This window comes from Rhinopithecus roxellana, chromosome 13, assembly GCF_007565055.1.
Source record: "Rhinopithecus roxellana isolate Shanxi Qingling chromosome 13, ASM756505v1, whole genome shotgun sequence".
Classification (NCBI taxonomy): domain Eukaryota; kingdom Metazoa; phylum Chordata; class Mammalia; order Primates; family Cercopithecidae; genus Rhinopithecus; species Rhinopithecus roxellana.
The window spans coordinates 115,532,764-115,548,042 of record NC_044561.1 but is presented as its reverse complement, the minus strand read 5'-3'; the positions used below and the strand labels follow the sequence as shown (position 1 = coordinate 115,548,042).

General features: G+C 41.6%; 1 protein-coding gene across 1 annotated transcript in view; it reads left to right on the top strand.

Moving 5' to 3' along the window:
• PTPRT (protein tyrosine phosphatase receptor type T) overlaps positions 1–15,279 on the top strand; it is an 812,457-nt gene that overhangs the window by 690,580 nt on the left and 106,598 nt on the right. The window contains exon 17 of the mRNA XM_030915349.1: positions 414–562. Within this exon, the coding sequence (XP_030771209.1) occupies positions 414–562 (149 nt within the window). The remainder of the gene's footprint in view (positions 1–413; positions 563–15,279) is intronic.

The window sequence follows — 15,279 nt, the reverse complement described above, 5'->3', positions numbered from 1 at the left end:
GTTCCTGAGAAAGACAAGCCTCCATGTTTAATTTCATTCAGAGCCACAGAAACAGAAAGGCCAGTCTAGCCACTTCCTCCCTCTGAAAGGAGACTTGGGGAAAGGAATACAAGTCTTGTTGATTTCCTCTGAAAGGAGAGTGGGGGAAGCATTGTACGAGTCTCATTGATTTCCCATTTTAGGCTCAAACATAGAACACACGCATTGTCGGGGGTGAGGCAGCAGCGTGAGTCTCCTATTTCTGAGTAAACGGAAACCATTCATGGTTTGTTCTGCCTTGATTCTTTTTCTGGAGAATGAACCAGATTTGGGGGCTGAGGATGAGGATTGGGGAAGAACAATCTATCTTCCCAATGCTTTAATGCAACTGCCACCATCTGACTGTGGTTTTTCCCCTTGCACATGTCCCAAAGGAAGCTGGCCAAGAAGCAGAAGGAGACCCAGAGTGGAGCCCAGAGGGAGATGGGGCCTGTGGCCTCTGCTGACAAACCCACCACCAAGCTCAGCGCCAGCCGTAATGATGAAGGCTTCTCTTCTAGTTCTCAGGATGTCAATGGATTCAGTAAGTAGAGCCAACAAAGGGGAAGGGGACATCCGTGGCCCAGCTCGGCCCTAGTACTACTTCTGCTGTGAACCCCACACATTGATCAGGCGCTGCCAGGCGTAGGGTCTGGATGCTTCCCTGAGATGGACTGGGATGAAGGTTCTCCCTGACAAAGACTTGGGGCAGTTCATCCTAAGGTGAAAAGGAATATTTTAAAAATCAGATGGAAATGGGAGCAAGTCATCCTAACTGCTTGTGGACATAAATAGAGGCAGGTTAAAAATAATAGCAGTAAAAAAGAAAGAGGAGGAGGATGGTTATGTCCTTAAGGAGAAAATATGCCACACTGAATGGAGTGGCTTAAGATTTTCAAATCTGTGTTTCACATACACCACATAAGGTAGGTGAGTCATAGATTATGACTGTCTCCACTCTGAGTGCTTAGGAAACTGAGGCTCAGAGAAGCAACTTATCCAAAATACAATGGCTGATGAGCTACATATTTAGACTGGAAGCCACATCCCTCAAATGTTTGCCAGTTCCAAGCCACAGCCAATGTTCCAAGTGGCATTGGTCAGGGGCACCTGAGTCCTTGTGCAGAGTTAATAAAGGATCCCAAGATTTGAGTGGTTAAGATATCAGGGTTAACCCTTATCCTAAGGAGAACTCCAAGACTGCCAACATCTAAGGCTTCCTTGTGGACAGACTGGCTTCTATTCTTACAGCCATGATATCAGCCAGTTAATAGACTGGATTTCCCAGCCTCTTCCCAAATTGGGTAATGCAAGAAGTCTAAAAGAATCTGTACATACACGGATGTCCTCCACATACCATGTAAGCTACAAATGGAAGAAATTCCATTTTGTAAAAATCACTCAAGATATGATCAGTTGGGGATGATGGGGATCTATGAGAGGATAAAGAAAGAAAGAAAAAAATTACCCCCTTCTATAATGTAGACACTGTCTCTCATCCTCACCATAGTCCTGTAAGATCTTTAGTATTATTGCTCCCATTTTATAGGTAAGGTATGCAATGCTTAGTGTGTTTGGCCAGCCATCCCAGAGCCACACAGCTTGTTTTTAATGGATCCAGATCTGAGAGTAACTCAGGCCCATGATTTCTAAGCTCCAGTGCAGCACAGAACCCACCTGGGGAAATTTTCAACACATCCATATCTGGGCCCCACACCTGATCTCCTGAATCAAAATCTCCTGGGGGATGAGAGGTGGGACCCAACTGAGGGATATGGATTTTGTAAGTCATTCAGAGAGTTCTCATAGGCACCCAGATTTAGAATACAGCACTTGGACAGAGGCAATAGCTATGCTCAGATACTGATGTGCTGCCTTGGGGAAGAGAGATTAGTTTAAACCTACAAAAATGTTGAGAAGATTGCAGAATTAATAGTCATATACGCTTTACCTCGATTCACCAATTGCTACCATTTTGCAACATTTGCACTTTTGCACTTGGCTGTACTCACCCTCTCTCTCTTTCTCCCCTTATCCATTTTTTTTTCCCCCAAATATTTTGGAACCATTTAGAAGTAAGTTGCAGACGTCATGACACTCTACCTCCAGAGAATTCAGCATGTGTTTCCTAAGAACTAGGACACCTCTTGAACATAACCACAATAAAGTATAATCTTACTTCAGTGATCTAATATACCAGTTCACAGTCAAATTGCCTCAGTGTCCTCCAAATGTTCTCTATTGCTTGTTTGTTATTTTAATCCAGGATCCAATCAGAGTGCTCACATTGTATTTGATTTTCAGGTGTCTCTCTTTGATCTAGAACAGCCCTCTCAACTTTTGCTTTCAGGATACTGACTTTTTTTTTATTTTTATTTTTTTAAGACAGAGTCTCACTCTGTCGCCCAGGCTGGAGTGCAGTGGCACAATCTCCGCTCACTGCAAGCTCCGCCTCCTGGGTTCACACCATTCTCCTGCCTCAGCCTCCCAAGTAGCTGGGACTACAGGTGCCTGCCACCACGCCCTGCTAATTTTTTGTATTTTTTTAGTCGAGACAGGGTTTCACCGTGTTTACCAGGATGGTCTCAATCTCCTGATCTCGTGATCCACCCGCCTCAGCCTCCCAAAGTGTTGGGATTACAGGCGTGAGCCACCATGCCCGGCCTTGACATTTTTTTAAAGTCTAGGGCTGTGGTCCTTCAGAGTGTTCCACAATCCAGATTTGTCTACTTTTTTTCATCATGATTACATTCAGGTTAAACATTTTGGCAAAAATATGACGTAGCCGATATGACGTACTTCCCTTTGCATCATATTAATAGACACATCATACCACTTTGCACATTACCCATGATGGTAAGTTTGAGTTCTTCTTAAGGTTAGAAAATGGCTTTTAAAGACAAAGTCTAATGGTACATACTGATTATGAGCAAATATTTAACTTCTGTTTTTCTTAGGGATCAGAGCAAATTTGCGGTTTGCCTAACCATGAAGCCAGTCCTTTTTTTTTCCATTTTCAATCCAGATAAATCACTGAGACTCATACATTTCCTAGAAGCAGGGAAATTGGTTGTTGACGCAGACCAGGGTTGACAAGAAAATGGGCTTGATTTTTCCTTAAAAGAAAGGAACATCCTAGCTATAATTTTGTATCTGTAAACCAACCTCTGTTGCAAACTTATAGGTAGCAAGGAGGAATAAGTTCTAATGTTCTTTTGTACTGTAAGGTGACTATAATTAACAACAGTTTATTGCATATTTTCAAATAGCTAAAACAGTGGATTTTGAATGTTTCTAACACAAAAGAATGATACATTTTGAGGTGATTAATATACTAATTATCCTGATTATTATACATTATATACATGTATCACACTATACCCCATAAATATATATATAATTAATTACTGTCAATTAATAATAATAGAAAAAAATGAGAAAGGCTTATCAGGAGCTCACTGAGTCTCTGGCTATGCTAAGGGGTCACTGCATCCCCTGTTTTTGGACCTGGGGCAGAGAAGTTCATTTGCAAGTTTATCTGATTGAAAGTACTGGCCAAGTAATACCAATTCATCCTTTTCTGTCCAGTCCAGCCTCTTGTGCTCACTTTTTTTTCCGTTTGTAAAAGTACCCTGGGAGGACTCGGAAAAGCAAAATGATTATGGCCAAAAATTCATGACAATCATTGTGACCCTGAAATTTTAGATATTGGTTCTCAATCTTTCTGATCTCAAATGCAAACCTGGGTAACACTGATTTCTTGTGTTTGAAAGGAGAACATTGTCACTGTTCGCTATGGGCCAAAACTTAGACCCTTAAGATGAAAACACCCAAGACTGAAATAGTTTAACTTGCCATAAAGGAAGAGGAGAAATATCCAATGAAACCTAATTAGATGTTTTAAAGGCCAGGGACAAACTTTCCAAATGATTGAGGTATGTATGTATGTGCATGCAGATGTGTTTTATATTTACACAGACATGTAAATACATACAGAGATTTATAAACCTACACAGTCATATATACACAAATATGCATATATAACTGCATATATGCATTCATTATAACAATATTGCTTTCTAAAATATTTAAATAATGATTGACTTATACTCAATTATTAGAAAATTTTGCATTTGTCTGAATCACTGAATACATTAGGACTCTCTATGCATCTGACGTCCTCAGGCTATAGCTGCAAAAACACTCTCAGGATCTTTTGACTGCCCTAGAATGCATCAGGTACCTTTTAAAATGCCCTGTGGAACCACTGGGATGAGATTTGAGGGGGGGAAATGTAAGTAATGCTTACACCAGAGATGAGAAATTGCTTCTGAAATCACCCTGATGTATGTAGAATTGAATCTATTTTTGCGACATTAGGGAAGTGACTGCCTGGCTTCTGAATCGGTGTCTTTAGGAGGCCCTGAGATTATGTGCAAATTTTGAGGGAGCATTGAGAGAGGTGGGGCACAGAATAGTTGTTACATTGCAAAAGATTACAGAAGAATGTGTCTTGAGCAATTATTTCATTATTGACCAGGTGGGCCCTTACCTAATTCAAATTCTACCTCTCCCTGCACAGGTTTATTTTCTGGGGTTTTCTATTTCAAGTGACTGCTACGTTCTGTGACATCTATTCAATCAAACCTCCTACTATTGTATAGGAACAATGACCTCCAGGGCTCTAGGGTGATGGGGCTTTGTTAGATATGGCTGTTGCTTTGGAGTGCCTGGGCATTCTTGAAAAAAGGAGTACATGTCACATTTCAAGGACAACCAATGTGCATTGTTTTCCATTTTAAGAAATGCTAGCTTTTATTAAGTAATCTGATTTTGATCTTACTGCCCTGTGTACTTGTTATTTTTCTCTGTGATCTTTTGCTCACTGGGATCATTTTCTGGGTCTTTCTTCTGGCGCTTAAATCTTCTTCTTTATCTCTTTTGTTCACATGTCATCTTCTTGTTCATTTTCAGTCCAAACAAAAATGCTTCAGAACAAATCCTTGTTGAACTCCTGTGATATGGGGACTTGGTTGTCTACTCTTCCCATAATGGCATTTGACAGATTCACTTGCCTACTGGGTACCAGGAGTTAACTCTGTCCTTATTTTTATGCTTCCCGTCTATGGAATTATTCCATGTCTGGAAGGTAAAGGCAATCCTTCTCTAAGGGTGATGAGACAGACACGGGGCCATCTAGCTCTCTGCTAAGTGTGACCTTGGAGGTGAGATTTAATGGCCTTTTTCTCAGTGCATGCCTAACCCTGTGCTGTAAGTCATGGGGCACAGTCTGGGGAGAGAGGTAGTTTCAAAGATGAATAAAATGAGGTATTGTATCACAAATAATACATGTATCTACTTGTAAGCCTTTCATGATTTACAAAGTCCTTCTGCAAAACACTCCAGCAATAGTTCCTTATTCCTGTAGGAATAAGATTGCTAGTAGGTTTTTAATTACTCCCATTCTACAGATGAGGAAACTGAGGTTCAGAGAGCTTTTATGGCCCAAATCATACATATATTGCAGAGTTGTAATGAGAATACATTTCTCCTGATTTTAGTTAGAGTCTATCCGTCTCATTCTGCAAATAATTTGGGGATATATCCAATAAAATAACCTACAATTTAAAAAATAGAAAAATAAATAATCAGTATCAGGAAAATGTGAAGGTCAGGACCAGGATATATTGAAATATAACTATATTACATTAAAATTTAATCTAAAATACACAGTCTGATAACTTTTAAATTCCACTTTGGTGCTGAGATTTCTGGTAGAAAATCCCCAAAGAAGAAGAAAACTTTTATTGGGCACCTACTATGTGCTAAAACTTGTGCTTTATATAAATTCCACTCTGAAGCTCCCTAGGAACCCTGTCATTAGATATTATTCCTATTTTGTGAATGAGAAAATTGAGCTTCAGAGAAAACTGAAGTAAATAAGCCCAAAGTCACACAACGAAGAAACAGTAGGGATAGAATTAGAAGCAAATAGGGCTATCTGACTCCTAAACCAGTGTTCCTTCTCCTGTGCTGTGGATGGTAGCCCAGCATTCACCAATCTAACTGAGGAAGGTCACTGACAGCTGGGAGAAAGGGAGAACTTCACTTCCTTACTGATAGGGCAGCCGGCTTTTCTACCATGTGGGCAGAAGCTGCTGCCACAGCTGTGTTCTGTTTGAACAGAGGCCCGGGGCCAGGTACTGGCATGGAGCCTAGCAGATTCCCACAAGGTGCCAGGTACTATGATAAGCATGCTCAAATATGGAATCTTAGTCATTCTCTCAGTAACCCTGTACAGTCCATATGATTATTATCAAATTCATCTTGCAGTTGAGGAAACTGATGCTCTCAGATATTAAAAGACCTTCTTAAAGTCATATGACAAATAGATAATGGGCCCTGGACCCCAGAGCGGATACTCTACTTTCAAAACCAAGCAACTTTACCTTTCCTCTGACCTTTAGCTGTCTCTGTACCGTGAAGGCGAGTGAAGGAGAGACAGGAAATCAAGGGGAAATAGCTTTTCTGGGTGGGAGAACAGTGCTCCTTACTGGTTCCTCTATTCCCCAAAACTCCTGCCTCAAGAAGGCAGCTGCCAAGTGGACGTACTCACGGACAGGTTCCGCCGGAATCATCCTACTAGGACCCTCTTAGGAAAGTGGGACTGCAGACCAGTGGTCCCATCCTTAGGCATTCCAAAGCTAGACCAATCCCTGGGAAGTTATAGAGAGAGATGAGCAAAGAATGGCCCCTACCTAACAGAGAGCTTGCAGCCTGGCAGTGGAGACAAATGGTTCAAGAAAGCGCATCTTTGTTACAGGACTTTGTGCAATGGAAGCCTACACAAAGAGCCACAGGACCCTTTCCCTGACTTTGTAACTTCCAACGTGACCAAAATATACCTGGCAGGCAGCACACAGTAACCTTAAGAGAGATTTGCTGGCAATGAGGAGGGTGGACCCTGAAACCTGATGTTCTCCCTGTTCTTTCCCACACAGAACTCATAAAAGGGTTTCTTTATGGGAAAGTCGGAGAATGTTCAGGCTTGATACTCCCTTGGGATGGTTCATTAGCGATGAGGCAGGCATAAGGAAGTACCAGGCAAAATTTTAGCCAGATTATTTTAGGAACATGTTATGTAACTAAAGCAATTCAAATAAGGAAGACAGATCATGGCTTTTTAAAACAATAGAGGCTGACTGAGGTGGTGGTAAATTCTTTGTAAAGATTCCTTAACCCTTTCAGGACGATGGCCAGCTGGCTGGGAAATGGGTCTCTGGGAAAATTGGCCTGACCCTGATCTTCTCTGGGGAAACTCTTGACTTGATGATGTGTGATATCAAGGATTGCTACATTTGCTTGAGACTTTCTCTGGGTCAGTCAGTTTGCTAGGTGCTGTTCACATATTGTCTCTGATCCTCAAAACAATGCAACCAGTTAGGAATTATTATCTTGACTTCATAAATGGCATCACTGATGCCCCCAAGCTAAGGGCTGTATTAAGCATTGCTTCCTAGACCCCCCACAACACCTCCCACCGTGGTTGTTGATCAGTACGCACTGACAGTTGCCCAACTCTCTGGCCCATCAGGTACATTGAGTACTTGTTTGAATATATGAATGAATGAATGAATGAATGAATGAATGAATGAATGAATGAATGATGGAGCTGGAATTCACACTAAGATCTTGTAGTTCCAAGCCCAGAACTGGTTCCAACTTTTCTCATAATGTATTCTCTCTTTGATTAAGCCAAAATCTGTCCTCTGTAACTTCATTCATTCCTGCTTTTGTACACAACCATGTATTAGTTAGCAACCATGTGCTGGCCTTTGTCTGCCCTCTGGTGTCACACAGGGTAATGGAATCAGTGCTTCTCCTCCTGCAGCACCCACACCCTCCCCAAATATTTGATTGCAGCTACCTGTGTGCCCAGGTCCTTCCCTCAGGCTAAACAGTCACTGCGTCAGCCATCAGCCCTCCTCGGAATAAATTTCTGTTTTTCAGTCTGCTCAAAATCTCTTTTGACCCTTCTGTCTCCATTTGGTCCATGCCCACGGAATGTGTGGTTTCCAAGACAACCATGACCCTCTACATTGGGCTGAGTCACTGGGAGTTCAGAGAGCCACCATCACCCTCACTCTGATCCTAAACCTGGGTTTAGAATATACCACTCACGTTTTAATTAACCTCTAAATATTCATCACATGACTGCCTAATGTAGAAATCATGGCTTCCAGCTAGGGCTGCCTCAGTCAGCCCAGATGAAGATGACTTTGGGAGTCCAAATGAAAGATTTTACATTTTGTCTGTTCTGTTTCTTGTTAGGTTTGGCCCTGTTTGCCAAGCCTACTGGGCTATTTTTTTTTATTTCTGGTTGTGTCAGCCAATCACCTAATCCTCCTAGTCTGGGGCCTCAAAATGTAGTAATTATTACATTGTTAATATTTATGATCCTAGTTATTATCTATGGAGCATTAATTATATGCCCATTTCCATGCTGAGTGTTCTGTATGCATTCCTATCTCGTTGGTATAGTGGGAAAATTAAATAAGTGTTATGATTATACCTGATAATTTAAAGGTGAGGAAACAGGCTTTAAAATAGTAAGGAACTTGCCTAAGGCTTTGTAGCTTTAAATGGCAGAGCTGGAACTCAAACCTAGGTCAGCCTGACACCCTGAGGCTCTTAGCCCAAGACTACTCCTCCATGCTGCCTTCTGTAGATGTTATCATTCCCATTTTATAGACAAGGAAACTTAAGGCCACAGACACTGAGGCATCTGTTCAAAGCAGTAGTTCTCAAAGCATGATCTCCAGAACAGCAGCATCAGCATCCCCTGGGAACTTGTTACAAGCAAATTCTCAGGCCCTACCTCAGACCTGCTAAACCCAAAACTCTAGGGTTAGGGCCAAGCAATCAGATTTAACAAGCCTTCCAGGTGATTCAGAGGCGTGTTCAAGTTTGAGAATCAATAGCTCAAAGTAATGCCCAGGACTGTCAGACTCAAGCCCTTGTTCTTTATTTGCTAAAGCTATCTTTCATGATAGTAGAATTATGGGCTCTCTAGGAGAGGAAGACTCTAGCTCACCTCCCTGGGAAGATGCACCAAGAGGTTATTGCCACAGGAGTACTGGACCTGAAGGCTGCTAAAGCCTATTAATAGTTATGAGGATCTCCAAATCTGGGAATCTCTCTCAACCATATCTTTGATTTTGTCTCCTTTTGTCTAAACAGTGAACAATCTAAGAGTCAGGATGGAAGGAGTGGAAATTTACAAGGAAAAGCAATGATGAGTCACACACTGTAATCGAGAGCTCAACAGAGCATTGTGAAAAAGAACTCAAAAATGCAAAAATCCTGTTTGCAGGAACAATTATATTTTCAGGTTGCTCCAAGATTAAATTGAATCTTGTAGAAGAATTGAATGTTACAAGTTTGCCCCCTCCAGTTTTATTGAATATCTTACAGGAATTATTGAATATTTTACAATCATCCACTTGGCTGACAGATTAAAGGACACACTTATTAAGTTCCTGGTAACCCAAAGTTGAATGGAATTGTTTATTCCTTAGAAGTTACAAAATGGAAATTTAGGTAGCCTTGAGAAAGTTGACCGATTTTCTATCAGGAACACTAAGGCGTTAAGTTTCAGAGAAGAATATTAGACTCAAAAAATGATATAGTAGTTATACATAATCAAACTAAAACTAAAAATTACCTTAGATGTTATTGATCCAAACTTCTCATCTTAAAAATGGAGATTCGAGTCACAGAGAGTTTTCCCAAGATCACTGAATGAGTCACTAGTAGAACCAGAGCTAGAATTGGGCCCGTGGCCTTTAATTAGGGACACGACCATTCTAGATTTGTCCCATGGTACCCTTCAAAGGAATGAAGTACAGTCAACAACGGTTTGTCTTCTATGTAATATTTTCTGTAGACTCCTAATCTGATTTCTGCATAAATAGAACCTTCCCAAATTGAATTATACTTTTCATCTCCTGGTTTTAGGAGTAGCTGAGGTGTTCCTTTAAATATTCAATGAATGCTGACTATATGCCAAGCATTTTGGGGATTGTAAAGATAAATAAGACATGGTCTCTGCCTTCAATGATATTACTGTCCTCCAAGAGGAGAGTTGTAAGTGGATTAGTTTCAATAAATGTGATAAGTGATAGAGAAAAGGCATGTATAGTGTCCCAGAAACACTGATCAGACACCCAGCAAGTGATTAATTCTGGCTACGTGATTTGGAAAATACAATGTAAGGAGATGGATTTTGATTTGAAAATAGTGCAAGAGAAGAGACTGACCCAGGTGGAAGGGACAAAAGCTTGGAGGTATGAAGTGTGAGGTCTGGTGGATTCAGAGAAGTGGCTTTGAAATCCAAGATACTCTGTGTGAAGAGTGTATGGCCAGAGATGAAGTTAGAATGGTAGCTGGAGCCTCCTTGGAAACAACTTCACATTTGTGTACCATTTAAATTCACTTTACAAACGACTTCACATTTGTGTACAATTTAAATTCCCAAGCAGGAAGGGTAACCTGCTTGGGAATTGGAGTGATCCCAGTGTCAGGTGTCCTTGTGTGATTTTGGAACCCGGCTTTGTATGCTCTTTGAGTTGTATAGATACAGCTTTCCATTGTAGATAAGCAGAGTGCATTTTATCAGTTACAGACCTTCACTGTCACTGTCGGCTGGCCCAACCTTCCCTCAATACCCTTTCAAAGAGACCTCAGTAAAGTTACAAGGCTGAAGTTGCTTTTTGACAATTTATCCTAGGCCGCTACATCTTGAGAAGAAAATAGAATTGTTCTCTATACCTCACAGGTGGTCCTGAATTATATCAGGGCACTTAAAAAGTGCTTATTAAAGTAATCAGAGATAAAGAAGTGATGTTGAAGATGCAAATATATAGTTGCTAGGTAGCAGAATAAACTAAGCTTGGAGACCAACTTCCCCCCCTCTGCTCAAAGCTACAGCCTTGATGAGTTGAAAACACAGATAATAATTTTACTAGCTAACATTTTGTGAGTAATTACTGGACAAAGCACTTTCTGTGCCTCATTTCATTTAATATGCTCAACAATGCTATGAGGCATGTTATGGAAACTGAGGCTCAGAGAACTTAAGTAACTTGCTCAAGGTCATATAGCTACCATGAAACCAAGCCTGGGCTTGAACCTAGGTTCACATGACGGACCTATCAGCAGCCCCTCCTTCTGGAAACATTTTCTTTGCTTGACTTTTACTCTACTTGTTTTTTGCCTTCCTCCCTAACCATTTCTTCTCATTCTTCTTTACTGGTTCATCCTCTTGTTCCCAACCTCTAATCATTGAAGTGTCCCCGGCCTTAGCCCTGAAGCTCTTCCTTTCTGCTTGTACTCACTCTAGGTAGGTGGTGGTGATGCTAAATGAGATAGCACAGGAAGGGGCCAGATTTGAAGCAGAAGAGGGGGCATTTACATCTAGGGCAATTAGGTTTGAGGTGCTATTGAGTCATGGAAGAGATGCCAGGTTGGCAGTGGGCTCTGGGGGTCTGGATCTCAGCAGAGGGGCCTGGCCTGGCAATATAAATGTTCACTACATTTTGTATACAATGTGATTGGAGACTTTGCCATGAATAGGGAAACTGCGGCCCACAGTGGTGAAACTCATTGCCTTGGATCACACGGCAAGTGAATGGAAGAACCAGAACTTTGAGCCAAGACTTACATATAGGAGGACCTATAGAAAAGCCGTCAGTTAAAGCTCAGGGTATAACATCAAAACAGTGGACTATAAATGGGGCTGTGTAAATGTGGTCCAAGTGCAGACCATTCTGGAAATCCACCTGGATCCTGGGATGGAACTCAGAATGTGTGAAGGAGTTGATGGATTAGAGGACTCCATCAACATCTACTCAGCCTGGATTGTGATAGGATCTCTATATTCAAAGTAGAAATTTACGGCAAGAACCTGAGGTCTGGTTTATGTATTAACGGTTGGGAGTGGATCTAGGAAAGTCAATGGAAGAGCCATAGGATTGACTATCACAAAGATTGAAAAGCTGCATGTGAGGTAGTAGAAGGAAATGGCAAAGGGCCAAGGATGGGCAAAGCCCCTATGCTCAGTGCATCACCACTTCCATAATTCTCTGGGTTGCTTCCTACACAATTTTGAAAAGGGGTTCCATGATGTTTAGTTACTCAGCACTGGTTGACTTTTAGTGAGATGTTCTTAACTAGGTGGAAAGAACTGCCCACCCCACCAGACATCAAACACATCTCAAATTTACGCTCGCCTGTAGAATAGACAGATGTTAAATGAGCACAAGTTTCCACTAATCAAAATAATAACTATTAGTGGCATAATAAATGACATTTCTACTCTCATAAAAGCCCATGAAATAGGGAACACAGATAATAGTTATATGACTTGGCATGTCCAGTAGAGCTGTGTGCAGAAGCTGCCAGGAGAATGGTGTCCAGTGAGGGTGGGGGAGCTGTCGTGGACCATTAACCTGTGATTCATCTCTGTTCAGATGATTTACTTTTCAACTTACCAATCATATGAGTTGATATCCTAATTATATGGAGGCTGAAAATGAAATAAAATTTCAATTCCCCTTAATAGCAAGGATACATTCAGCAGAGATGTAACATAGATTAATCTTGACACATTCCTCTCTCTCACCTCCCACATCGAGTTCAACACCAAGTTTTGATAAGTCTACATCTTCGATATATCTAGAATCCATCTATTTTCCTCCATTTCCACTACCTCCATCCTTGTCCAAGTCATCATCATCTCTTACCTGAATAAGATCCACAACTCCTAAATAATCCTCATATCCATCCTTGTCATTCTCTAGTCTGTTTTTTTTCATAGCAGCCAGGGAGGCCTTTTCAAGGCAAATCTAAACATGTTGCCCCACTTATCCCTGGGTTAAAACAATTCTATTGCTTCTGATTGTTTATAAGCTAAAGATCAAAGTCCCAATCCTGATTTCACATATAGGACTTGTCCTTCTGACCTTCCCCAGGCTCCCTCATCTCATTTCCCCTTTCCCTGTGAGCTCCAGTGACACCATAATCTTCTCACAGTACTTAAACTTTGTCACACTCCTTCCACCACAGGACCTTTGACCATGCTACTGCTAGACAGAGCAATGGCGTGGTCAAAGGTCCTGTGGTAGAAGGAATGTGGTAGAAGGAGTGTGGGATGGGAGGCCTATAGGCCAAATCCAGTGCACTGTGTCTTTATTAGAATAAAGCTTTATTAGAACACAGCCGTGCTTATTTGTTCATGCATTTCCTATGGCTGCTTTTGTACTACAATGGTAGAGTTGAGTAGTTGCCACAGAGACCACCTAGCCCACAAAGCCTAAAATATTTACTCTCTGGTCTTTGTCAGAAATGTTTTCCAACTCCTCATCTAGATCCCTGGCTACACTCATAGCCATACCCATAGCTCTTCTCCTAATTGATTCCTTTAGACCTCCATTCTTACATTTCTTCCTTTCCTGACCCCCTTCTCCCTTTACCAGATTGGATTTCTTTTGTTAGGTGCTATCACATAATTGTGTTCCACCTTTTTTCTCAGCAATGACTGTAGTTTGCAAATGTGTTTACGACTTGACCCCCCTACTACATGGGAAGGTGAAGAAAGGAGGACAATGTTTTTGTTTACTACTCTATCCTCAGCAGAGTGTCTGACCCCTCTGTTAGATGGCAAGCTTGAGAGGGAAGGACCATTTATTTTCTGCTTATTACTGTATCCTCAACATTTGGCACAGTGTGTGGCACAGAATGAATACCTGAAACTCTTCTTGACAGATGGATAGATGAATAGTTGGATAAATAGACAAGATGGGTATATAAATCCTACATGCTCAGAGAAAACTAAAAGGAATATTTAGAAAGCTTGATACAGCTGACATCACAAACTATTGTCCTGTTTTCAGCATTCGGAATTGAATAAAGGTGGATAAAGAAATCAAAGGATGATGCCTTGCCAGTTAGATGCTATCTGGATCTTAGCCGCTCTCCCACTCCTGCCACCACCCACAGTAGCCAACACTGAAGGGAATTTTATAAAGCCCTTTTTATGGTTCCTACAAAACTAGAAGCTGCTACTCAAAATATCCTCAAGAAGTCAACCATTTGGGTCTGGGAATCTGATACAATTCGTCCTTCAATCATAGGAATAGGAAGAGGGTACAGCTGGTGATCATCAGACCACATACAAATATAGGCAGAAATTCAGATGGGCTACTATATGGCCCTCCCTATGGAAGAACCAAGAAAAACAGTAAAGAAAAGAAGCATATGTAACAATAGGTTGTGGTTCTCGATAGGATGGATGACCTTACAGGTAGCCATGGGAACAACAGTATTCTGAGGAGGTTCTGGGAGGTGATGGGCACCTGTTACATGGGTTTAATCTATGTGGTCATGGAGACCTGGCTTTTCTACACCACTTGTCCTGGCAGCAAAGATGTTACTCCAGTTACTGAAACTCTGAAGTAAAAACTGTGAGGTAAAAAGGAAGATATCTGGACCATGCTGGTTTTCTAGGCGAGAAGAAGCCATGGTGAGTTGATAGGATATCAACTTCTTCTCTAGGTGAGAAGAAGCCAAGATGAGTTTAATACTAGCAGGAATGAGCTGGGTGCAGCGACCTATGCCTGTAATCCCAACACTTTGGGAGGCTGAGGTGGGTGGATCACTTGAGGTCAGAAGTTCGAGACCACCCTGGCTAACATGGCAAAACCCCATCTCTACTAAAAATAAAAAAAAATAAAAAAATAGCCGGGTGTGGTGGTGCATGCCTATAATCCCACCTACTCAGGAGGTTGAGGCAGGAGAATCACTTGAACCCAGGAGGTGTAGGTTGCAGTGAGCCGAGATCATGCCATTGCACTCCAGCCTAGGCAACAGAGTGAAATTCTGTCGAGAGAGAGAGAGAGAGAGAAGGAAGAAGAAGAAGGAGGAGGAGGAGGGAGAGGGGAGGAGGAGGGAGGAGGAAAAGGAAGGAGGGAAGGGAAGGAGGGAAGGAGGGAGGGAGGAAGGAAGGCAGGAAGGCAGGAAGGCAGGAAGGCAGGAAGGAAGGAAGGAAGGAAGGAAGGAAGGAAGGAAGGAAGGAAGGAAGGAAAGGAAGGAAAGAAGGAAATACCAGCAGGAAATAGAAATAGAATCCTTAAGCTACTTCAAGGTGATCAAAGAAAACATCATAGAGAAGTTGAATCTTAAATAATGTGTGGTCAGAATTAG